The sequence below is a fragment of the Rattus rattus genome, chromosome 9, assembly GCF_011064425.1.
Source record: "Rattus rattus isolate New Zealand chromosome 9, Rrattus_CSIRO_v1, whole genome shotgun sequence".
Classification (NCBI taxonomy): domain Eukaryota; kingdom Metazoa; phylum Chordata; class Mammalia; order Rodentia; family Muridae; genus Rattus; species Rattus rattus.
In genome coordinates, this window is record NC_046162.1 from 58,501,649 (window position 1) to 58,528,234 (window position 26,586).

Genomic DNA, 26,586 nt, shown 5'->3' on the forward strand with positions numbered 1-26,586 from the left:
GTTCTAACTTTAGAGTCAACTATACGAGAAAGAGGTCATGGAATCTCCTCTATGACTAGGGAAAGCCTTTGAGCCCAGCATGGCTCAGGAGTGTTCCTTCATAGAGGCCCAGAGAGGCCATTGTGTGAAACTGTGAAGGTGAAGCCTGGATTGCCTTGGAGACCCCAAGATGCTGGAGGTATCAGAGTCATGGGATTTCTGCAGAGAAAAGCTGCTAACAGGGAATGGAACCAGCCCAAGAGAAAATATGTTGCAGTCAACAAAGCTGAAAGGAGTTGGAGATCTGAAGAGCACTTTTACATCAGATTCGGAGATGCAGAGTTTGGAGTTTGCCCTGATGGGCTTTTTTTTTTTTTTTTTTTTTGATTTTACAGGAGATAATGCTTAAGAGATTGCTATGAGTATCACAGACTTTGGACTTTTAAACATTGTTTAGACTGCAGTAGACTATGGGGACTTTTGGAGGAGGACTAAGTTCATTTTGCATCAGGATATGGCTATAAACCTACAGGGAGTGAAATGCAGTGGACTGAACGAACATGAGCTCCCAAAGGCCCATAGGGAGTGGCAGTATTAGGGGTGTGGCCATGTGGGAGGAAGTGTGTCACTGGGGGCGGGCTTTGAGATTCAGAAGCTCAAGCCAGGCCCGGTGCCACTCTCTCTTCTTGCTGACTTCAGATCCTGATGTAGAACTCTCAGCTAGCTCTCTAATACCAAGTCCATCTGTGTTCTGCTATGCTGCCTGCTATGACAATAATGGATTAAACTTCTGAGCTGTAAGCCAGCCTCGATGACATGTTTTCCTTTATAAGGCTTCCTGCCCTGGTTGTGGTGTTTCTTCACAGCAATAAAATCCTAACCGGGGACAGTCTGTAAAAACATTTCCAGAGAGGATTAAATGGGTGACTTGACTTGTTAAGGCTCAGGAAGTTTTGAGTGACAATATTCCTTCGAGGAAGGTAGAGGGCACACTCAAAATGTAAACAAACAACTAAGGAGCTATGGGGGGGGCTAAGACTATGAAGACCGTAAGCAGCTGCTGGAAGACAGTGCTTTTCCCAGCCACAGAGCTGCTTGGAGAGAAAGGAGCCTGGCGAGTTCCGCAGTGAGCTCAGGGTTGCAGCTTTCCTGAGCCGTGTTGTGCATCAGCTTTTGGTGATGCCGCTGCCTTTGGGGTGTCCTTCTCCTGTAAGAAACCTCTCACCCAGATTCCCAATCAGTTCATTGCTTCACCAAGTTGGTTTTGGTAAAAATCATTATGTTGGGCTGTGGTCCCTATCTAGAATGAACAAGCGTTTGTTGTTGGCTCCCTGATAAGAAGGAACAGAAAGAAAGACCCACCCAGAGTGTAGTTAGTACTGTCCCTTGGGCTGGAATTCCACTCTCCCAACTTCCTGTTTTGCTTTGATGTGAGGAACCCCCTTGGGTGCCTTCTTTGTGATGACTGACTAAACTTCTTAAACCATCTATAATGGCATCTGATGCCCTCTTCTGATGTGTCTGAAGCCGGCTGCAATGACAGTGCAGTGAGTCCTGACTTCAGATGTGTCAGCTCTCCCTCCACCTCTCCCCATCAGCTCCCCTCCCCATCAGGTCCCCCTCTCCTTCTTTCCATCAGCTCCCCCTACCCATCAGCTCCCCCTCCCTCTCTCCCCATCAGCTACCCCTCCCTCTCTTCCCACCAGCTCCCTCTCTCCCTCCCCATCAGCTCCCCCTCCCCACCCCCCATCAGCTCCCCCTTCTCTCTCCCTACCAGCCCATCCCTCATCCCATTAGCTCCCCCTCCACCTCTCCCTCTCAGCTCCCCTCTCCCCATCACCATCCCTTCATTTGGGATCTTTCTTGATCCTTTTGTCAGTTGATTCTTTTCTTCTCTGTTTTTGGGTTGTCCTAAGAAATGTTTTTCACCTTTTTTAAGGCAGAGTCTCTGCCTGGTGGTGGTGGTGGTGGTGGTGGTGGTGGTGGTGGTGGTGGTGCATGCCTTTAATGTCAGCACTTGGAGGAAGAGATAGGAAGGTCTCTGTGAGTTTGGGTTCAGCCTGGTCTATAGTACCAGTTCCAGGACACCCACACAGGTTACACAGAGAAACCTTGTCTCAGAAAACAGTGACAAGAAAGAAAGAAAGAGAGAGGGCTGGAGAGATGGCTCAGTGGTTAAGACCACTGACTGCTCTTCCAGAGGTCCTGAGTTCAATTCCCAGCAACCACATGGTGGCTCACAACCATCTGTAATGGGATCCGATGCCCTCTTCTGGTGTATCTGAAGATAGCTACAGTGTACTTAGATATAATTAATAAATAAATATTTAAAGAGAGAGAAAGAGAGAGAGAGAGAGAGAGAGAGAGAGAGAGAGAGAGATATCCTTGCCTTGAAACTTACCATTAGACCACACTGACTGGCCAGTGAGCCCCTAACATCCTCTATTGTTTTCCTGTTTAGCTTCATACCCAACTTTTAAAAAAACAATTAAACTGGGGCTGGAGAGATGGCTCAGTGGTTAGGAGCACTCTCTGTTCTTCCAGAGGTCCTGAGTTCAATTCCCAGCAACCACATGGTGTCTCACAGCCATCTGTAATGGGATTTGATACCCTCTTCTGGTGTGTGTGAAGACAGCAAAAGTGTACTCATATACATAAAATAAATGAATAATTCTTAAAAAAAAAAAAGTAATCTAATAATGATGGCACATGCCTTTAATCTGAGCACGAGAGGCAGAGGCAGGCGGAATTCATGGCCAGCATGATCTACACAGTGAGTTACAGACCAGCCAGGTGATATGGTGGAACCTGTCTCAAACAAAACAAAAAAGTAAAACAAACGAAGATTATTATTATTATTATTATTATTATTATTATTATTATTATTATTGAGTGCATGAATGTTCACCAGCAAATGCCATGGCTTGGGTGTGGGTGTCAGAGGACAACTTGTGGAACTTGGTCCTGTTCTTGCACCCTGGGTTCCCAAATGAAGTCCTCAGGTTTGCACAGTGAGGTGTTCTTGCTCACCGAACTGCATCCAGATTTTTACGTGGGTGCTGGAGACCGAACTCTTATCTCCCCAGCTCTCGAGATCAAAAATTCTAATGCCTTTTGCTTTTTCCCTGTGTCTTTTGCCAGCTCCAGGTTCCCATGGCTCCTCAAGATGTTAGTCATGATCCTAGGACTTGCCACGGTTGTGTTTATGTTCAGAAGTTTGCCCCTTACGGCAGAGTTGGGCACCTTCAAGCCAGCGTTCCCAAAGCCTGAGCCGGTTGACCCAGTGCTGAAACTTCTATCCGAGGAGCACCTGAGGACACTCTTTACCTACAGTGACATCTGGTGAGTCTCTGGGTGCTCTGGCCCCTCTGTTGTCTCTCATGATGTCTCTTCCCTGCTTCTCCGTGAGCCTTAGACATTACAGACAATTCAGAACGGGTGCTGGTTACTAAAGTGAGTCTCAAAGAGGTGCAGTCTGTGGGATCCAGTCTCTGTTTCCTACAGCACCCGGTAACCTTGCAACCTCATTGAGAGGATGCTGCTGCCTGCCTTCGGCCCTAGTGGGGCTAGCAGCCAACTGAAGGGCCTGTTGGTCTTAAGAAGCAAGACAAGGCCCTGGGTTTGGTCCTCAGCTCCGGAAAAAAAAGAAAGAAAGAAAGAAAAAAAAAAAAAAAAAAAAGAAGCAAGATGGAAGGGATAATTCTAGAGTCTGTTGGGCCTGGTGATTCACGCAGGAGGCTGAGGCAGGGGTTACCATGAGTTTGAGGCCAGCCTGGGCCACAGACAAGATCTCGTTTCAAAAAAGAAAAGGAAAAGAAGAAAGAAAGGAAAAGGGGAATGCTCTTTAGTCCCCCCCCTTCATCCCTACCCCCTCATCCTGACTCTGAGGGGTTGGAGGAGGGGACTGTTGGGTGTTTGCTGGATATCAACCCAGTTAGGACAGTGTGAGTGACACAAAGTTTCAGGCTAAGATCCTGCCCTCCCAGCAATTGTCCACGTTTATAACCTTTTCTCCCTTGTTCTAGGCTCTTCCCCAAAAATCAGTGCGACTGTGAGTCTGGCAAACAGCAAATGAAATACAAGTATCAGAACGCCTACAACCAGAAGGACCTTCCGGCTGTGAACGCCAGAAGACAGGCGGAATTTGAGCACTTTCAGAGGAGGTGAGGAAGGCTGTGAGGGGCTCTTGGGTTTCTGGGAGCAGCAAACACTCAAGTGCTCGAGAGAGTGAGGAACCCTGAGAAAAGTCTGGACCTCGAACTCCTGAGGGGCCCCTGGGAGGAACTATGGGGGATGAGCAGAGGAAGACAATGGAGAATAGCATTCTCCGAGGAAGATTCGCAGGGTTTCGTGTCACAGAACATTTCAGTGATGGGCTGGAGAGATGGTTCAGAGGTTAAGAGCACTTCTGGAAGTCCTGAGTTCAATTCCCAGTGACCACATTGGGATCTAGTGCCCTCTTCTGGCTTACATGTGTATGTGCAGGCAGAATGCTGTACACATACTAAAGAAAATAAATAAATCTTTATAATAAAGAAATAAATCTTTAAACACACACACACAAAAAACATTTCAATAAAACTGACAGAGAAAAAGGACCAGAGAGCTTGGCACTGCTCAGTGACAGTGTGGTACAGTTGCCATGTGCCCAGGCCAGCACAGAAGGTGATTCTATGTACCAGGAACATTCTGTCAAGTGCCACCATGTGCAGACGTGCAGAATGTCACTTTGCCTTTGACTGTGCTGGAGACTGAACTTCAGGTCTCACTCCACCACTGAGCTCTACTCCTTTATGCCCCTGCCTCAGTTCTTCTCTTGTGGTGCTCAGAATCAAACCCAGATCTTTGCAATGTACTGAGCAAATGCTTTACCACTGAGTTACAGCCCCAGTCCTCCCCACATTTTCAATTACAAAGGGTGGATACCAAAGTTGTTGGTTGAAGAGGGGAATTAAAACAGGTTCTGGGGGTTGGGAATTTAGCTCAGTGGTAGAGAGCTTGCCTAGGAAGCACAAAGCCCTGGGTTCGATCCCCAGTTCAAAAAAAAGAACCAAAAAAAAAAAAAAAAAGGTTCTGGCTGGCTTTTATTAAAAGGGATTTGTATATGCTGGGCACTTGCCAGTAATTCCAGCACGGAGGCTGAAGCAGGAGGATTGTAAGTTTAAGGCCAGCGTAGATTTCATGTCAAGATCTTGCCTCTAACCAACACGATAGAGTTACTTGTAACAGCCCCTTTAAAAGTAACTCAGAGCAGAGAGGCTCTCAAGCTTCCTAATGCTGAGGCCCTCTAACATGTTTCCTCATGTTATGGTGACCGCATCCATAACATTATTTTCGTTGCTACGTCATAACTGTATTTTTGCTACTGTTGTGAATCATAATGTAAATATCTGTGTTTTCCGATGGTCTTAGGCGACCCCTGGGAAAGGGTTGTTTGACCCACAGGCTGAGAACTGATGCTTTAGAGAAAATGCTCCTATGCGGGCCCGGCTGACTCTAACTGAACGTGAACCTTGCCTCCTTCTCACATTGTCTATATATATGACTTGTTTCAGATATAGAAATTCATCGCCGTGGTAAGCAGGCATGTAGAAAGGGCTGGTCAGGGATGGGGATACTCTTTCATTAAGATTTGCTTTTTAGGGGTTGGGGATTTAGCTCAGTGGTAGAACGCTTGCCTAGCAAGCTCAAGGCCCTGGGTTCGGTCCCCAGCTCCGGAAAAAAAAAAAAAAAGATTTGCTTTTTACTTGGGTGGTGGTGACACACGCTTTTAATCCCAGCCCTCGGGAAACAGAGGCAGGAGGATCTTTGTGAGGTGGAGGCCAGCCTGGTGTAGGGCTACACAGAGAAATCCTGCCTCAACAAAACAAGCAGCAAAGACAGATCTACGTTTTTATTGTTTTAAATCATATGTATGTGTGTGTGTGGGTAATAATTTCACCTGTTCTTGTTGATTATAAGGGTGTTTTTTAAAATGCGTTTTCAAAAAGATTTACTTATTTATTTTATATATGTGAGTACAGTGTCACTCTCTTCAGACATACCAGAAGAGGGCATTGGATCCCATTACAGATGGTTGTGAGCCACCATGTGGTTGCTGGGAATTGAACTCAGGACCTCTGGACGAGCAGTCAGTGCTCTTAACTGCTGAGCCATCTCTCCAGCCCCTAAAATGCATTTTGCTGTGCACCAACTCTCATGCTTGCTTTCTCCTGAAGAGAAGGGCTGCCTCGTCCACCACCTCTGCTGGCTTCACCCAATCTCCCCTTTGGATACCCGGTCCATGGTGTGGAGGTGATGCCCCTGCACACGATTCTCATCCCAGGTAGGTTCATCTGTATCCTTAGGGGCAACCGGCAATGCTCTCTCTGTTCTCCTTAAACGAAAGGACGAATCAGGAGCCTGCCGTTCACAGGGTGTCTATGTGCACAGCTCAGGAAGCTTGGCGGGATTTCTGTCTGTGTTAGAGTCCCTGCCTCCACAACTGAGCAAGCCCACTCAGTCAGTCAACAGGGTTTTGAGGGAGGGAGTGAGGATTAAAGAAAAAAGAAAAGGAGGATTAGACGACATTATAGTAGGACTCCAGCAAGTGCTGAGGCAGGTTCACTATTTCTAGTCTGCTTCTATCCCATTCTAGGTACGTGTGAAGAATAGGGTCAGTTCTAGCTTAAAGACAACGTAGTCAAGGAACAAACAAGGCATAAACAAAGTTCCCAGGGCCACTGTATTCAGGGACTTCATAAGATGATCAAGATACAAAGATCGGGGTTGGGGATTTAGCTCAGTGGTAGAGCGCTTGCCTAGCAAGCGAAAGGCCCTGAGTTTGGTCCCCAGCTCCAAAAAAAAAAAAAAAGAAAAAAGAAAAAGAAGAAGAAGGAAAAAAAAAGATACAAAGATCAAATCCCTCCGCCGTATTCATCTTGAGCCTTGTCCTAGCCCAATGTCAAATTCTTGCCTGAGCCGACTTCCTTGTTTTAGCCCAATGTAAATATTTTTGCCAATATTTTGCCAAGCGGCACCAAAAGCTTCCCAAACACAACTCGGGATCTCCAGCCATGGCTTCCCCGAGGCTCTGGGCTAATACAGAAGTTAGGATTCTGTGGGCCTCTGAGAATCTCAGAGAATAATTGGTTTTCAAAGGACTTCCATCATCAGGAGCACTTCGATGACCCCCATCTTCAAGGAAGGCATTTTGAGAAGAATGCTTATGTCAGCGCAGCTCCCTTCTAAGTAGGAAGCCTGGCTTGGCAGGTAGAAGGGTCTGTGCCACGCTGACACCTGAGGTCTGTACTCAGGAGACATACGGCAGAGTCAGCTTCCTCAGGATTGCCCCTATGTGAGCTGTGGCATGCGTGTACCCTCCCACCCCCCACCCTCTGCCACACACACATCCACGTGTGCAAAATAAAGCATTTTAATATAAATTAAAATAACAATTAAATCCTTTTCCAAGCCCAATGTGGTACAACTCGTCTGTAACCACATAGCAGTCAGGAGACTGAGGCAGGAGGATCAGGAATTTGAGATCAGTCTCAGCTACACAATGAGACTGTTTTAACCCCACACTCCAATACCAAACGCTCCAAATTAAGCAACTAAAATAAAACAATGAAGACAAAACAAAGACAAAAATAGCTCTTCATGGGGTCTTTACGGACCCCTCTGGCTCAACATTACCATCTTTCTGAAAGCCAAGTGCAGGAGGCTGAGGTGTTTTCCCTCACAGAGGCGGTAGATGGACTCTGGACCTTCTGGTGGATTCTTGCCCTACAATGGGCTCTTGGCATCTGGAGGCAAACAGACCCCCACCCCCACCCCCAATGAGTCATGGAAAAGATCTGAGTGTAGTTGGGTGACAGTGGCACTCAGGATCCAGCAAGTCTCCGTGAGCAAGACCCAAGTTATGCAAACCCACACTGCAAACAGGTGGAGCGTGAGTGCCCGGGATAGACAGAAGGCATGCAGGTGCCAAATCTGCCAGGAGCCTTCTGGATGGAACCAGAAGGAGAAACTGGCCCTCCTAGGCCCAGTGGCAGCTAAGCCTCCTTACTTCTGCATTCCTTTCTGGCTGAAGTCATGCTTGGTTAAGTCCTGAGGGATGACTGATGTATTTTGCCTGAAGGGAGAGAACGATTGATTGAACCCAAGACTTCAGACAAGAGCTGTGCCAATGTGACCAACCCTTAACCCTGATAATGTTTTTGAGTAGTCGTTTAAAAATGATCTTATGGGGTTGGGGATTTAGCTCAGTGGTAGAGCGCTTGCCTACCAAAGCGCAAGGCCCTGGGTTCGGTCCCCAGCTCCGAAAAAAAGAAAAAAGAAAAAAAATGATCTTACATTTTGAGTAACTTAATTATTTTTTAAAAAAATCTGTTTATTTGATTATTTTGTTTGTTTATTTAAAATATTTATTTATATATGCACATATGTGTGTCTGTGTATATACATGCTTCCGTGCATGTAGATATGTGTGGAAGCCAGAAGACTGTGTCAGGTGCTCTCTATTATGTCAGGCTTCTCCTTTGGAGGTAGGTTTTCCGGGGCTCGTGTTTTCCCTGCAAGGCTGGAAGTCAGCAGGTCCTAGCAATCCTTCTATCTCTGCATCCATCAGGGATAGGTAACAAGTGTGCAGGACACCCACCAGGGATAGAGTCACAGGTGTGCAGGACACCCATCAGGGATAGGGTAACAGGTGTGTAGGACACCCATCAGGGATAGGTAACAGGTGTGCAGGGCACCCATCAGGGATAGAGTCACAAGTGTGCAGGACACCCATCAGGGATAGGTAACAGGTGTGCAGGACACCCATCAGGGATAGGTAACAGGTGTGTAGGACACCCATCAGGGATAGGGTAACAGGTGTGCAGGGCACCCATCAGGGATAGGGTAACAGGTATGCAGGACACCCATCAGGGATAGGGTAACAGGTGTGCAGGACACCCATCAGAGATAAGGTAACAGGTGTGCAGGACACCCATCAGGGATAGGTAACAGGTGTGTAGGACACCCATCAGGGATAGGTAACAGGTGTGTAGGACACCCATCAGGGATAGGGTAACAAGTGTGTAGGACACCCATCAGGGATAGGTAACAGGTGTGCAGGACACCCATCAGGGATAGGGTAACAGGTGTGTAGGACACCCATCAGGGATAGAGTAACAGGTGTGCAGGACACCCATCAGGGATAGGGTAACAGGTGTGCAGGACACCCATCAGGGATAGGTAACAGGTGTGTAGGACACCCATCAGGGATAGGTAACAGGTGTGCAGGGCACCCATCAGGGATAGGTAACAGGTGTGTAGGACACCCATCAGGGATAGGGTAACAGGTGTGCAGGGCACCCATCAGGGATAGGGTAACAGGTGTGCAGGACACCCATCAGGGATAGGTAACAGGTGTGTAGGACACCCATCAGGGATAGGTAACAGGTGTGCAGGGCACCCATCAGGGATAGGTAACAGGTGTGTATGACACCCATCAGGGATAGGTAACAGGTGTGCAGGGCACCCATCAGGGATAGGGTAACAGGTGTGCAGGACACCCATCAGGGATAGGGTAACAAGTGTGTAGGACACCCATCAGGGATAGGGTAACAGGTGTGTAGGACACCCATCAGGGATAGGTAACAGGTGTGTAGGACACCCATCAGGGATAGGTAACAGGTGTGTAGGACACCCATCAGGGATAGGGTAACAGCTATACCACATTGATATTAATGTGCTGGGATCTGAACTCGGATACTTATGCTCGAACAGCGTTCTTCTGAGACCGTTCTCCAGTCTAATTGTGTTGTGGTGAGTTTTTGGCTGCACCACTTTGTGCTCCCGGCAGGAGAAAAGCAAGCACCTGCCCAGAAGCTATCTCAGATCTGCAAATGGACAACACACAGACACAGACACACAGACACACACACACACATACACACAGAGACAGAGAGACACAGAGACACACACACACAGAGAGACACACACACACAGACACAGAGAGAGAGAGAGACAAAGACATACAGAGAGAGAGAGAGAGAGAGAGAGGGGGGGGGGGAGAGAGAGGGGGGAGAGAGAGAGAGAGAGAGAGAGAGAGAGAGAGAGAGAGAGAGAGAGAGAGAGTACCAGTTAATTTTAAAATGTCTTGACTACCTCAAAGGCTGGGCACTCCCAAATCTTCCTCCTGCCACCTGCCACCCCAGGCCCAATAGAAAAAAGTGACCAGGGCTGGAGAGATGGCTCAGTGGTTAAGAGCACCAACTGTTCTTCCAGAGGACCTGAGTTCAAATCCCAGCACCCACATGATGGCTCACAACCATCTGTAATGGGATCCGATGCCCTCTTCTGGTGTGTCTAAAGACAGCTACAGTGTACTCATATATAATAAATAAATAAAATATTTAAAAAAAAAAAAAACCAACTAAGGACAAGGACCTTCAGCTTCTGGACACACAGACTCAAAGCATCAGCACCAATCTCCAACATGTTTGTTCTGTGGTTTTTATTTATTCAAGTTAGATTTTGTGAGACAGGGGGTCTCTGTGTAACAGCCTTGGTTGTCCTGGAACTCACTCTGTAGATCAGGCTGGCCTCAAAAGCACAGAGATCCATCTGCCTCTGCTTCCCAAGTGCTGGAATTAAAGGCCTGTACCATCATGCCTGGTGCTTGCTTTGTTTATTTATTTATTTATTTATTTATTTATTTATTTATTTATAATTATTCAAGCAGAGGAGGGCACCATTGTAGATGGGCGTGAGTCATTATATGGTGGCTGGGGATTGAATTCAGTGTCTATGGAGAGCAGCCAGTGCTCTTAACCTCTGAACCATCTCTCCAGCACTGTGTTTTTTCTTTTATTTTTAACAAAATAACTTTAAATTGTTTAATCCTTTTAATAGTTTCAAGAAGTATCATCACAAATAATTTGAAAAACCTGGGAGGGTGTCTTGCTTGTTTTATAGTTTGCTTTTTCCTGTTACTCTGATAAAATATCCTGACACAAACAACTCAGAAAGGATTTATTTTGGCTCACATGGGGATTCCCAGCGTCATAACTTCAGTTCCTGAGGATCTGAGGCCTCTGACCACCATGAGCAACAGGCCCACGGTACACAGACATACATGCAGGCAAAACGCCCATAAACATAAAATAAAATAAAGGAAGTCAACCTCTGGCCTCCATACACATGTATATATGCTGCATGCATACACACACATACCACACACATGCACACACAGACACACACACATACACACATACACATACATACACACACAAATACACACATATATACATACACACATACACACATGCAATCAAGTCAGTAGAAGGGGGCCATGGATGGGCACATTAGCTCCAGCTCATTATCCATTCACACAGTGGGTCTTCCCATTACTCCAGAGACATGCTCAGATGCCCTTCTCCCAGGCAATTCTAAATTCTGTCATGTTCGTAATTAACAGTAACTATCACATCCTCCCTCCCACCCCCTGGCAGGTTTTATTCTATTTCTGAGAGTCTGACTATTCCGAGGTTCATTCGAGGATCATTCAGTATTCATTACGTCGCCATTATTGCTTTGCCTTCAGTAACAGGACCATCTGGAAGGGGCTGTGTGAGTTCACAGAACCCAAAGCTGAGGATGAGCACTGGAAGTCTTAGACCCGTGTGGGTTTGAGAACATGGGACCTTCTCACAGTCTGGGAATGAGGACTATGTAGGCCGACCGTCTGTTAGGCAATGGCACTTGGTGGGGCTCTCAGATATGTAGGAGTCGGAGGCAGGGAGGTGTATGAGGGAGCTTTGGTGTCCACTCAGACACTTTTTCCCCTCTCCTGTGTCTTCTAGGCCTCCAATATGAAGGGCCAGATGCCCCAGTCTATGAGGTAAGAGTCCCCATGTCAGCATTTTTAGCACTGTTTTCCCTTCCACACCTATGGCTCATCTCAGCCTTTAACCAGCCCCTGTCATTAATCCAACTCAAACCCCACACGGATACAAGTGGGACATGGGGGCATTTTGCACAGTTCTCTGGCCTTTGGAGCCACTGCAGGGAGAACTTCCAAAGCTACCTACATGGCTGTGTTTGCTCTAGGGGCAAGCAGCTGCCACATGTGACCTCTGACAACAAGAGGATGAGATGTCCCATTGTCCTCCCCTCATTACACAGCTCTGGGTTGGGGTCTTAGGAAGGGATGTCTGAGGGTGAGGTGCAATCTCATTCAGAACCTGCAAAAGGGCCCTGAGAATCGAGACTTGGGGTGCATGCAGATGTACCTGCAGAGGGAGGAGTCTGGAGGTGTGTCTTCCTCTACGGCTCTCCCACCTGACTCCTTGAGACACTGGGGAGCTGTTGGGTTTCGGCTGACAGCCAGCAACCCCTGATGAGCCTCCTGTCTTGTTATCCACCTTTGGTGATGGGGGTTGCCTGACTTTTTGATGTGGGAGCTGGGCATTCAAATTCAGGTTCTGCTACTTATGCGACACAAGACATGTTCTTACCCACTGTGGGCATCTCCTCAGCTCAGAAATGAGGTCTACACCCATCACCCCCCACAGGCTGAATAGAGGGTGGAGTGGGGGGTGCATAGGCTGCTCTATGTCCTCAGAGGGCTCCCCTCGGTCACCCACACAAACCCTCCCATCCTATCCCTGTCTGTCATCTTTCTATAACTATGATTTATTTCTTTATAATGGTACTAGGGATGGAATCCAGGCCTTCATACATTCTGGGCAAACACTACCCCTGAGCCAAGCCTCTAGGTACTTTTATTAGGTGCTTATGCCTCCTTACCGTGTGGGTGTGGCTGTCTGCTACTCCTCCTTGTCTGCCTAAGGGCTTGCTAATCAGAGATCTCTGTCTGCTGATTGGCCTGCGATTTCAGTAGGAGTGAGCTAACCCGGTTGACTTCCCACAAAGGTGCCTAACTATTGCAGACAACCAAAGGAAGAGTAGCCTTTAGAGCGGTGGGAATGGAGAGAAGCCTGCACCCAGCTGCATCTTCAGGTAGAATTAATGGCCACTTTTTGGGCATCCGGGAGATGGAATGGAAGAAAGTGGTCTTTACATGTTGTGAGAGGACTTGGGTGAGAGGGGTTGATGGGCTTACATCAGCAGTGACTAGTAGTAACGAACTGATTTTAGCAGGTTTGTTTGATTGATTGATTGATACTGAGGATTGAACTCAGGCCACCAGGCACAAAGGCCAGAAGAGCTATCTGGTCTCTCAGAGCTGAAGTTACAGGTTGTAGAGAAATTTTAACGCAGCAACATGGCTGCTCTGGAAAGGGATCACGTCCAAAAAATATGGTTTAGCCCAAATACAGACATGTTTTTGATTACAGAATGATCTGGCTGGATAACAGACACGCCCTTTGTATACACCTTCAATCCCTAACAGTGAAGGTAAGGTGAGTTTGTAGAAGAAAGCAGCCATATTTGAAAGCGATGTCTAATTGAGGGGCAGACAAAGTGATGAATCAGAGGAAGATTTGGCAGAGATAGAATATGCTCAACTCACAGAAGAACAGCACAGGGAAGAGAGGTTATGAGAGGGGGGGAGAGGGAGAGGGAAGGAAGGAGAGAGGGAGAGGGAGAGGGAGAGAGGGAGGTGGTGCAGTGAGGTGTGTGTATGGCAGTTTTACAAGGACGATTTTACAGAGACAAGTCGTCCAGAGAACAAGCAGACAGAGCGAAAGCAGAAAAGCCAGAGAATGAGAAGGAACCAGAAGATTAGAACCAATTGCCAAAGTTAATACAAGGCCAGGCAAAGAGATCTAGGCAGAAGCTGAGTAAAGCTGATTGAACCAGTCGGCTTGGAAGATTAGATTGTACGGAGGCTAGGTGCTTACAGGCTGAGGCCTGTGTAGTTAGAACAGAGAAATGTTCTGGACCCAGCCTGAGCGTGTATTTGCACAGCTTGGGTACAGCGCTCATCTCATCACCTCATCTGAAGAACTAAAGTGACACTTACAACAGGCTTCTGCAGAATGCCCAGCTTCTGTGGGTGCTGAGCTCCATGTTCTGGCTCCTGTGGTCGCATGACTAAGCCATCTCTCCAGTGATTTATTTTTTTAACTCTAACTTTGAGTTAAGTCTTCCTAGCAGGAAGGGTCTATTGCTGTGCTAAACACCACGACCAAAAGCATCTTGGGGAACAGGGTTTATTTCAGCCTAGAGTTTCACATCATAGTTGTCTTAGGTTTTTACTGCTGTAAGCAGACACCATGACCAAGGCAACTCTTATAAGGACAACATCTAATTGGGACTGGCTCACAGGTTCAGAGGTTCAGTCCAGTATCATCAAGGCGGGAGCATGGCAGCCTCCAGGCAGATATGGTGCAAGAGGAGCTGAGAGTTCTACATCTTCCTCTGAAGGCTGCTAGCAGAAGACTGATTTCCGGGCAGCTAGAATGAGGGTCTTAAGCCCACACCCACAGTGACACACCTACTCCAACAAAGTCACACCTCCTAATAGTGCCACTCCCTGGGCCAAGCATATACAAACCATCACAATAGTTTATCAAAGTCAAGGCAGGAACTGAAAGCAGGACCTTGGAAGCAGGAACCCCAGTGGAAGCCGTGGAAGTATGCTGCTACCAGCTTGCTCTTTTCTTCTTCAAACTGTACACTTTGTATTTCTCTTTGCCCATTTGTTCTTTTTCATTATAGACCTGCTGAAGAGTGGTTAATAATAACCATACGACAGAGTCAGTATTAAGCTGTCTTGAAATTTCCTCTGTGGAAGAAATTAGTCCTTTGCTTTTAACTTTGCTTCAAGCAAGTTCTTAGAATAAGGGCAGAAAGCAGACTTGTCCTTGTCATCACAAGGACAGTCTCTAGCCCAGTTGCTCATATTGTTTCCCCCTAAACCTCTTGAGCCACCATCCCCATAGTTTCCAGCACCACTGTCTTCCAGGCTCCCAGTAGGTTGGCCCGTTAGGCTCTGCATACAGCGTTCAGCCACTTTCCTAGTTCAATGTCCCCAAATCACAAATGTCCCCAAATGTCACAAATACGGTCAGGTATGTCATATCCCATGAATATGGTACCAATTTCTGTCTTGGTTAATTTTCTATGGCTGTGATAAAAACACTATGACCAAGGCAACTTATAAAAGTATTTCATTGTGATTACAGATACAGAAGGTTAGAGCCCACGGTGGCAGAGCAAAGGCATGGTGGTAGGAACAGCTGAAAGTTGCATCTTAAAAGCAAGAGGCAGGGGTTGGGGATTTAGCTCAGTGGTAGAGTGCTTGCCTAGCAAGCGCAAGGCCCTGGGTTCGGTCCTCAGCTCAAAAAGAAAAAAAGTAAAGAGGCAGATGGGCTGGAGAGATGGCTCAATGGTTAAGAACACTGACTGCTCTTCCAGAGGTCCTGAGTTCAAATCTCAGCAACCACATGGTGGCTCACAACCATTTGTAATGGGATCCGATGCCCTCTTATGATGTGTCTGAGGACAGCTACAGTGTACTCATATATAAAAAAAATAAATAAATCTTAAAAAAAAAAAAAAAGCAAGAGGCAGACAGTACACTGGGGAAGGTATGGAACTTTTGAAGCCTCAAAGCCTGCCCTAGTTACACACCTCCTCCAACAAGGCTACACCTCCAAATCCTTCCCAAACAGTTCCACCAACTGTAGACTAAGTATTCAAACATATAAGCCTTTGAGGGGTGTTTTCATTCAAACAGCACACAGGGCCAATGGTGAAGGCAGTGGGATGAGTCAGAGACAGACATTTTGTTTGTCTAATTTTTTGAGACGAAGTCTCACCACTGCACCCTGACAGGCCTAGAATTCCCTGTGTAAACTAAACTAGCTTCAAACTCAGGTGGCAGAGAGCTGGGGATAAAGACATGTGCCACCAAACCGGGATATAACAAACACCTTGAAACCACTTGAAACCTGATGGTACCTAATCGACGATGGGTAAAATCCTCTGCCGGGAGTTGTGCTACAGTAGGAGAAAAAGACCCAGAACCAAACCCTGGAAAACTCCCCTCGGATATCAGAGGGTAGAGGACCAGGAGTGACTGACAGACAGAAGTCGGTAGCAACTGCAGCAGGAAGCGAGGCAAAGTGGCCCCTATGGGCTGTGCCAGCTATTAGGGTGGTGACGGCAGGACGCAGAAAGATCTCTTGAGCTCTGGGGTTCAAGGCTGCTCTGGGCAACATAGTGAGACCTCAGGACCTTATTGAAGGAGGAGGAGGGGAAGGAGAAGGGGGAGGGAGGAGGGGAAGGAGAAGGGGGAGGGAGGAGGAGGAGGGAGGAAAAGGAAGAGGAGGAGGAGGAAGAGGAGGAGGAGGGGGAAGAGGAAGAAGAAGAAGAAGAAGAAGAAGAAGAAGAAGAAGAAGAAGAAGAAGAAGAAGAAGAAGAAGAAGAAGAAGAAGAAGAAGAAGAAGAAACAATCTAGAAGCCTGAAGAGGGCATCAGATCTCCCTATAGATGGTTGTGAGCCACCATGTGGTTGCGGGGAATTGAACTCAGGACCTTTGGAAGAACAGCCAGTGCTCTTAACCTCTGAGCCATCTCACCAGCCCCCCAACTTTTTTTTTTTATAAGAGTTTCTCTGTGTAGTCTTGACTGTTTTGGAACTCTCTCTGTAGACCAGGCTGGCCTGGAACTCACAGAGTGCCTGCCTCTGCCTCCTGAGTACTGGGATTAAAGGTGTGTGCCACCACTGCCCGGCTCTAGAAAAAGTCTTGAATGAACAATGTTCCATAAAAACAAAGAGATGTTTGTGGGAATGAGTCATTTAAACCCACGAGTCTTTAGGTCTTGAGGGGAAAGGGGGAGGGGGGAGGGGGAAGGAGTTAGTCGTAGAATCTATTCCCTTTACAACCAACATTAACCTGTCCTAGCTCCTGACGGGTCTCTCTACCATGGGTGCTCTGCCCCCTGCTGGCCATTCTGGGTACTTGCCTTTCCTGTGAATGGCTTTTTCTAAAGGATGGGAGACTAAGGAGTCACACTGAGGTGGGAATACCCTTTTATTGGATAGGATAAAGGGTCTCTAGAGATGGACAGGGGTGACTGACAGGTGTATAATAATATGAGTACTTCTAATGTCACCCCTAGGTCACCTTGAAAGCTTCTCTGGGGACACTGAACACCCTTGCTGATGTCTCAGACAATGAGGTGCAGGGCAGAGGCCAGAGGCAGCTGAGCATTTCCACCACACACCGGAAGGTCCTGAACTTCATCCTCCAGCATGTGACATACACCAGCACCGTGTACCATCTCCACAAGGTGGACATAGGTGAGAGTCTGTCTTCTGATCGCAAAATGCTGGAAAAGGACACCAAGCCCTCTCAAAACCTTCCTCCAGGGCTCTTCTTGTGTGCCAGTTTCTGAACCTAGACAATGACCTTCCTATTTACTGTACCCAATAGAGTCCCCTGCTGCCACTGACCCCCACAGAGTGACTTGAGAAAGGTCATTGACACTGCTTGCCTTGCACAGTGGACACCAAGTCCTGTCACTGTGGCTAATTCCTGAGACAACACAGAAAAAGAAAGCTCTGACTCACAGACTTGGAGGCTCCGGTTCGTGGCTAATTGGCCTTTGTGGCGAGGGAGCATAGTATGGTTGGACTGTATGACAGAGACTCTCACCTCACAGCTAGAAAGCAGCTGCTCCTACTGTCACCTGAAAGGCATGCCCACAGGGACCTGAACACCTCCCATCATATCCTAGTTTCTAAGGGCTCCAAATCCCAATGTCACAACAGTGGTTTATACCTATACCATGGGGACCTTTGGGAACACTGATCCAAACCACAGCACCATCTAATTCTGTTAGTGATGGAGTTTTGTTTTGCTTGATACAGGATCATAGATAGCCCAAGCTAACTTCAGACTCTGAACCTGTGTGCCTTCGGTTTCTACCCCCTGTATGCGGGATTATAGGCAATGCACCACTAAGAATGGTTTATGCAGTGTCAGGCACTCCTGTGTGGTAGACAGCCACTCTACCAACACAGTTACATCCCTAGCAGCTTGAGATAGGCTCTCGTGTAACCCAGGATTTTCCAAACTCACTTACGTAGCTGTGGCTGGCTGGTCTTGAGCTCCAGATCCCCCTCTCTTCATCTCCCAAGCTTTGGGGTTACAGGTGTGTACGCCCACACACTCTGCTTGTTTTTTGTTTTAATTGTTTACTTGTTTGTCCATTTGTTGAGGTAGGGTCTTGTGGTGTATCTCGGACTGGCCTCAGACTCTCAGTTCCTATGCCTCGGACTCCGTATGTATGGCTGAAATTACAGCCATACAGCACCATGCGTGGCTGGCCTTATCTGGTCCTGTTAACTGTGCTCTGAAGCTATTTATTTGATTAATTTCCACTTCTTTATTGGGGGCATGAGCATATCACAGTGGCCATACGGAGGTCAGAAGACACCTTGTAGGAGTTGCTTCTCTCCTTCTACCAAATGTACCCCAGGGATCGAACTCAGGTCATTGGGTTTAGCAGCCCGTGCCGTGACCTGGTTACCTGCGCAGCCACTTCCGGGAGTCTCCGGAACTTTAAAAGCTGCCTCAGCTTCTGTCCAGGAGGTAACTCGCCTAACCAGCCTGCGTATCACTATCTTGTGAGCACTCTGGCAGAGAGAGAATGTGGCCAGTTCCAAGGATATGACCTTGTTTTTCTCCACACACACACACACCACACACACCCATTACAGAAACTCCCGGGAAAACAAATCTTGCCACCCACAGGGCAGCCTCAGTTTTTGTCTGCGTACTTTTGTTAAAAGTATCTTTTTCCTTTTCAGCACAGAAAAAGGGGGAAAGAATGTAACACGCTCCTGCTTGGTTGGTAGAGCGCTTGCTTAGCATGCCCAGAGCCCTGGGTTCGAGGCCCAGCATCATATGAAACTGGGCATGGGAGTGCTATGCCTAAGACCCTAGCACTTGGGAGGTGGACTCAGGAAGGCTAGAGGTACTAGGTTCTCCTTCATGGCTGTAGTAAGCATCCTCCCCACCTTCAGATTTTAAAGCATCTCCCTTCAGAAAATGACCCTGTGTTCTAAGATGCAGTGGAGATGACTGTCCTGGTCTTGTCATTGGAGACAGGACGGAGGGTCATGGCATAGTAATCCAGATCCTCGAATCTCCAGCCCCTTCTAGCAGCCCGTCCTTACAGCACATTGCCTCAGGGAGGCACAGCAAGTCAGGAGTCAGGATGCCACTGTGTACGCTACAGTGTGCATGGTCCCTCAGCCTCCTCGAAGGCAGGACTCGCCCTTCGGCTGCTGGCCTCCCTGGCTTCCTCAGGGTGTCAGAGTCTGATCGCATCTGACACTGCCTGGGCTCTGACCTCTCTTCTTCTTCCAGTGAGTATGGAATCCAAGTCATCAGTGGCCAAGTTTCCAGTGACTATCAAACATCAGACTGTACCCAAGTTGTATGACCCTGGACCTGGTAAGGCGCTCATCCCTGAGGCTCAGGCATCAGGCCTGGTGAAAGTCAGAGTGCATGGTGGTTTGAATGACAAGCTCCGCCTCCTCCCGCCCCACTCGTATATTTGAATGCTCAGTCTACAGTCGGTGGAACTGTTTGGGAAGGAGTAGAAGGTGTGGAGGAGGCGTGTCAGAGGTGTGGCCCCGTGGAGGAGCCGTGTCACTGGGGGAGCTTCGCTTTCTTTCTGCCTCCAACTTGTGAATAAGATGTAAGCTCTCAGCTACTTCTAAAATGTCACGTCTACCTGCTTGCTGCCTTTCTCCTAGCCATGATGGCCACGGACCCACCTTCTGAAGCTGTAAGCAAGCTCCCACTCACGTGATTTATGTATAAGCCGCCTTGGTCGTGGTGTCTCTTCACAGCAGTAGAAAAGTAAATAAGACAGAGAGAGCACTTTTTCTCTAAGATTCATTTTTATTCTTTTTAATTGTGTGTGTGTGTGTGTGTGTGTGTGTGCGCACGTGCGCGCGCGCATGAGCGCACGCATGCTCACGTATACATACGCGCCCTTGTGTATGGGTGTCCACAAAGGCCAAAATTCTTCCTATGCCTGGAGTTATAGGTGGTTGTGAGCCACCTGACATGGGTGCTGGTAACCAACAAACTCTGGTCCTCAGCAAGACCAGCACATGCTCTAAACTGTCAAGACCCCAGTCCCCTCAGTTCCTTTTTGAGACAAGGTCTCATCTGTACCAAGGTGAGCTCAAACCATGTATATAGTTGAGATTATTAAACTCCCAAGCATCCTGCCTCATTTCCCCCAGGGCCAGAATTTCATGCAAGCACCAGCCAGCTCAGTTGGTAGGGATCAAACCTAGGGCTTTGGGTATGTTAGGCAGGCACTCTGCTGACAGTTAGACTTCCATGGCTTCCATATTCCAGGGTAGACTGGAGATCCTCTGGCCTCGGCCTTGTTAGTGGTGAGATTACAGGATCTAGTGATGTGTGCGTGTGCACGCTCCTGTGCATTTGTGTGTGTGCGTGCCAGTGCGTATGCCTGTGTGGGTGGGCGAGCCAGCAAGCACTCCTGCTACACTGGGGATGTGAAGTCAGAGGACGGCCTCAGGTGTGGTCCTCGCCTTCCCTCCATCTTAGGTGAGGCAAGGTCTCCTTTTAGTGTTTGCTACTGCATATACCAAGGTACCCGGTCCTAGACCTTCCAGAGACTCCTGTCTCCACCTTCTGTTCCACTGGGGTTAGTTATGGCTGTAGAGCCTGGCTTTGCATGGGTGCTGAGGGTTTGAACTTAGATCCTTGTGTTCGTACAGGGGCTACTTTACCCACCAAGCCATCTTCCTGATCCCAAGTGCGTTTTCTTTTTGATGTCGAATCTATAAATGGTCTTTTAGTGATTTTTTCTTTTTGTCTTTTGAGGTTGGGTGTTGTTACACAGCCTAGGCTGGTCTTCACCATCCTGCAGCTTCGGCCTCCCAAGCACTGGGATTACAGGTGTGGGCCTGTATACCTAGTGCTTGATCTCTCTCTCTCTCTCTCTCTCTCTCTCTCTCTCTCCTCCCTAACTCCCTCTCTCTCCTTCCCTCTCCCCTTCCTCCCTCCCTCACTCTCTTTCTCTCCTCTTCTCTCTCTCTCTCTCTCTCTCTCTCTCTCCTCCCTAACTCCCTCTCTCTCTCCTTCCCCTCTCCCCCTTCCTCCTCTCACTCTTGCTCTCGCTCTCTTTCCTCTCCTCTCTCTCTCTCTCTCTCTCTCTCTCTCTCTCTCTCTCTCTCTCTCAAAACGAAAGATTTATTTTGACTAATGGTTCTGAAGGTCATTTTTCTCATTGCTGTAACAAAATACAGAAGCAGCTCACTGGAGAAAGGGGTTCATTTGGCTCATGTATTGAGGGACCTGCCCATCACAGCAAGGAAGTCTGTCAGCAGGAGTGTGAGGCAGCTGGCACACTGTGCATACTAGGAATCTTCTCTCTTCCCTTCCTCCCTCCCTCCCTCTCTCCCTCCCTTCCTTCCTCCCTCCCTCCTTTCTTCTTTCTCTTCTTCTCCCCCCCCCCTCTGCTTACAGCATATGGATCAGGATGCAGGTTCTCAGCTAACTGCGTCAGTGTCATGCTTGCCTGTCTGCAAACATACTTCCAGCCATGAGGGTTATGAGCAAACCCTCTGAAACTAGAAGTGAGCCCTCAGTTAAATGCTTTCCTTTATAAGCTGCCTTGGTCACAGTGTCTCTTCACAGCAGTAGAGCAGTAACTAAGGTACTTGTCACGTTATACTTGGCTACAATCTCCACCATGGTGTTGAATAACAGCAGCAGGCAGTTTTGTTTGCTCCTGACTTTAAGAAGAAAATTCTAGCACGATGCCATTCATGTTGCCATGTGGCAGGCATTTCAGGGTAAGAAACCTCTCTTCTTCCATTTACTGTCTAAGAATTTTTATTATTAGTGAATGTCAAATCTTTTTTTTTTTTTTTTCGGAGCTGGGGATCGAACCCAGGGCCTTGCGCTTCTTAGGCAAGCGCTCTAACCACTGAGCTAAATCCCCAACCCATGTCAAATCTTTTTAAGATCAATATATATTTGCGTGTGTGTGTGTGTGTGTGTGTGTGTGTGTGTGTGTGTGGGTGTGTGTGTGTACCAGGTGCTCACTCAGTGCCTGTGGAGGCCAGACGAGGGCGTCAGAGCCCCTGGAACTGCAGTTTCAGTTGTTAGGAGCCACCAGGTGGGTGCTGTGAACCCATGTCTTCTGCAAGAGCAGCTGCTGCTTAGTGCTCCAGTGTCTGTACCTTGGTGTCTTTCCCGTGGACGAGCTGACCCTTTTCTCTTTTCCAAGCCTTTTGCTTTTACCCTTCCCCATGTTTATGCATACATATGTTGTGTGTTTATGCATACATTGTTGTGCTTATGTGTAGACACATCTGCTTGTGTATCGATGGTGTCCATGAACACATGCACGTGGAGCACGTGGAGGCCCACGGTTACCACCGGGAATCCTCTGCAATGGCACTTCCGGCGGTTCACTGAAATGGGGTCTGAGTCAAAGCCAGAGCTTGATAATACAGCTAGTCTCCCTGGACATCTGGGGAGCCCCTGAATCCGTCTTCTGAAGCTAGAATTATAGGCATGCTGCCACCCCTCCCAGCACTTCTTTTTTTTTTTTTTTTTTTTTTCCGGAGCTGGGGGCTCCCAGCCCTTCTTGAATGGCAGATGTTTCAACCAGTGGGCATCTCCCCGGCCTCTCCAAGTCTTGTGGGTTTCTTGTTTGTTTTTACAAGCCATGTGCTTTATGGTGAACAGTCTTGTTGCTGTAAAATTATAAAAAATGCCGTCTTTTACCCCGCATTGTAGTGCTCCAAGATACCTGGTAGATATCTTCCTCTCAGTCAGCAAAGCTTCTCACCTGCTCTGCTCCGTCCCATATCACACTGCTGAAGGCCTCTCTCTGAGCCTGGCAACAATCTCTCTGCCCATCCAGTTCCCAAGGCAGGTTGCCACCATGCCAGACATACACATCCCAATTCCGTGGCGGCTTAATGTCTCCGGCCGCCACATACTCTCTTAAACTTAAATCGCCACATGAAAGAACACACAACACAATAATCTCTGATCCAATAAGATATAATTACCCACCTAGACATACAAAGTCCTGTACACACCCATCCCTTAAGAACATTCATAACAACCTGTAAATGTGCAGAGAGGGGGCTGGAGAGATGGCTCAGAGGTTAAGAGCACTGACTGCTCTACCAGAGGTCCTGAGTTCAATTTCCAGCAACCACATGGTGGCTTACAACCATCTGTAATGGAATCTGATGCCCCCTTCTGGTGTGTCTGAAGACAGCAACAGTGTACTCACCTACATAAAATAAATAAAATCTTTTAAAAAAAAATGTGCAGAGAGGAATCTCAACATCTGCCTCCATGTTCTCTCCGCTGGTTCTCTCTGCTGCTTCTCCTCACCTCCTCCGGTCTCCTCCTCTCTAAAACTTTTCTCCTGCCCATCCTTCCTTGCCGTCCAATGACAGGCCTCGGTCTATCTTGTGCCTGCCTTCACCTGTGACATCCTACACAGTCTAGTCCAGGTCCTCTGGTCCTCAAGTAGACTTCTTCCTAACCATGCCTTCCTGAGATAGAGGCAGGAAATTTCCGTGATGTTCTTCTCAGAACTGATGGCAAAGGTAGGCCATGAGGCCTTTAGACCTTTTCTTCTCTTCTCCGGCTCTGGGCAACTCAACTTCTAGTAGTTAACATGGATAAAGGACACAAGGGTTTGCTAACAGGCAAGCCAGAAAGGAAGAATCCAGGCAGCAGGAAAATGGCACAGCAAAAGCAGCCAGGGACAAAGATTTCACCAAATTGGGTAACCTTAAAATGTCTTTATTTCCCAGTGCAACTGAAAAACTCCGATTAAACACCTCCTGTGTACAGAAGGCATGAGGTCCCTAACGCTGACAAGTTAGAGGATAAAGAGGCCACCAGATAATGGGAGTATAACTTAGTTGGCAGAATTGCTCAGCATGAGGGAGACCCTAGGTTCGAATCCCCAGCCTGGTAGGAAACCCATCTGAACAAAGCAAATCTGGACAGAGGTTCTAGCATTCACTTCTACATTTTTCTCTAGAGAGGAAGCTCAGAAACCTGGTGACCATCGCCACGAAGACTTTTCTCCGTCCCCACAAGTTTAAGATCCTGCTTCAAAGTATTCGAAAATATTACCCAGACTTAACCGTGATTGTGACTGATGACAGCAAGGAGCCCCTGGAAATTAAAGATGACTACGTGGAGTATTACCCCATGCCCTTTGGGAAGGTATATCCCCCTCAGACCGGGGGCATCTAGCTCCCAGAACAAAGAGTGCCCCAGATTCAGCTGTGCCCATGGTCTTCTCTAGGGAGCAGAGTCCTGTGGTAAGAGGGTTCAGGGTTTCTCTTGTTCAGATGCAGAGGGAAACTGGCTCGATCTCATCCCACATGAATGAAGTGCTAGTTTATTCTATCCTCCTCCTATTTGGTGTGGAAATTGACAGAGGTTCTTTTTTTTTTAAGATTTATTTATTTATTATATAGAGGGCATCAGATCCCATTACAGATAGTTGTGAGCCACCATGTGGTTGCTGGGATTTGAACTCAGGACCTTGGGAAGAGCAGTCAGTGCTCTTAACCACTGAGCCATCTCTCCAGCCCTTGACAGAGGTTCTTATAGGTGGATCTGACATCTGATTGTGACGTGTGGGGCCACAACAACCTTTTGTTCCCTGTGACTGTGCCCAAGCGAGGCTCTCCCTCCCCTGCCACCTCATCTCGCCTAAAAAAGGGAAGGATATTACTGATAGCAGATGTTCCCCAAACCAACATCTCCCAGGGAATAGAAGGCAACTGTAAGATGAGAAAGGACTCCAGTCTATTCACAGAGGCCACTGGACCAAGGAGGGACTTTCCAATCTTTGTCTCAGTCTCTGATCCAGAAAGTCACTGTCCCTGCCATGTTTCTCTGAGGCAGACTCCTTTGACCCGGTAGTTGTCAGCCTTGTCTGAACTATAGAATCCCACAGACTCCAAGTTCACCCGTGGTGGGAGGCAGTCTGGCCACTGGGAATTCAGGAAAGCTCCCCATGGTGACAATTGCTGTTCCAACCCCATGCTGCCTGCAGGGCTGGTTTGCTGGTAGGAACCTGGCCATCTCACAGGTGACTACTAAATACGTCCTCTGGGTGGACGATGACTTTCTCTTCAGCAACAAGACCAAGATTGAGGTACTGGTGGATGTCCTGGAGAAAACTGAACTGGATGTGGTAAGAGACAATGACCGATCTGTAATCATGAGGAAGGATGGAGAAAGGAATGTCGGTGTCCGAGGGGGGAACTGAGGGGATGAGGGGCTCACAGCTCGGCGGCAGAGCGTGCTCTGTTTTGACTCAACTGTTTTCTTTGAGCAAATTTTATACGCCATACCAAAAAAAAGTTTACAATTGTTCTATTTTTAAAAGAGCATATTTATACCACATTTCTAATTATTTTCTTGGACTATATGAGGTTTAAGAGAACTGTGTCCTTGTTCAGTCACATTTAAAAAATATTTGTTAGATTTATTTCCTTTTATTTTATGTGTATAGTTGTTCTGTCTGCATATATATATATCTGTACCTACAGAGGCCAGAGGAGGGTGTTGGACCCCCTGGAACTAGAATTACAGATGGGTGAGAGCTGCCACATGAGTATTGGATGGGAACAGAACTCAGGTCCTCTGCAAGAACCACTGAGCCATCTCTGCACCCACCAGCCCTCACATTTATTTTAAATATGAAAATATAGTTGGACACCTTTAATTCCAGCACTGGGGAGGCAAAAGCAGGAGAATCTCTTGTGAGTTCAAGGCCAACCTGGTCTACAGAGTAAGCCCTTATCTCAAAGACAACAACAAAAGCAACCCCCTAAAGTAATACTGTGTATGGTGGTGCATACCTGTGGAAGCGGCTGATGGGAGTTCAAGGCCAGCCTCAGCTACAAAGCAAGTGTGTATGTATGTGTATACACATTTGTATGTGTGTGCCTACATGTGGCGATAGGGATTCAGTGACCCAGTGGCAGTGTGGGAAGGGCTGTGGCCACAGGGTGGAGCTACTGAGGGTCCTTTCGAGGCTAGAGCCACAGAGTAGTGTTTATTCTCTTAAGAGGTGCGGTCCAAGGAGGCTTCCTGGAGGGATAAACACGGATCCTGCTCAGACCCTGGTTTCTGTTTGCTGACTAGGTGGGTGGCAGCGTGCAGGGAAACACTTTCCAGTTCAGGCTGCTGTTGGAACGGAGCGAGAATGGGGACTGTCTTCACCAGAGGTGGGGATCATTCCAGGCCCTCGATGGCTTCCCCGGATGCACGCTGACCAGTGGCGTCACGAACTTCTTCTTGGCTCACACAGAACAGCTCCGAAGAGTCGGTTTTGATCCGGCCCTGCAAAGAGTTGCTCACCGAGGTGAGAAGCTTGGAGGGTGAGGCAGGAGATGAGGAAGGTCCTCCTTGGAAACCCCTTCTTGATTTCCCAGGGGTCTCCTGTCACCCCAGCCTATAGAGCTCACAGTCCCTCTTGCCGCCCTCGTCTCCCCACGCTGCCTCAGTCCACTTGAGACGTGCTCCTCCTTCCTTCCCCGCAGCTCAGTCCTTTATCTTTCTCTGCTTCTGTCTTCTTTCGGGAAGTCTTTTCCATCTAAAACTG

General features: G+C 47.8%; 1 protein-coding gene across 1 annotated transcript in view; it reads left to right on the forward strand.

Annotated features, from left to right (window-relative positions):
• B4galnt2 (beta-1,4-N-acetyl-galactosaminyltransferase 2) overlaps positions 1–26,586 on the forward strand; it is a 50,040-nt gene that overhangs the window by 22,720 nt on the left and 734 nt on the right. Inside the window, exons 2-10 of the mRNA XM_032912266.1 lie at positions 3,121–3,321; positions 4,005–4,142; positions 6,198–6,304; positions 11,814–11,851; positions 17,047–17,227; positions 19,302–19,388; positions 24,001–24,188; positions 25,030–25,170; positions 26,127–26,346. Of these exons, the coding sequence (XP_032768157.1) occupies positions 3,121–3,321; positions 4,005–4,142; positions 6,198–6,304; positions 11,814–11,851; positions 17,047–17,227; positions 19,302–19,388; positions 24,001–24,188; positions 25,030–25,170; positions 26,127–26,346 (1,301 nt within the window). The remainder of the gene's footprint in view (positions 1–3,120; positions 3,322–4,004; positions 4,143–6,197; positions 6,305–11,813; positions 11,852–17,046; positions 17,228–19,301; positions 19,389–24,000; positions 24,189–25,029; positions 25,171–26,126; positions 26,347–26,586) is intronic.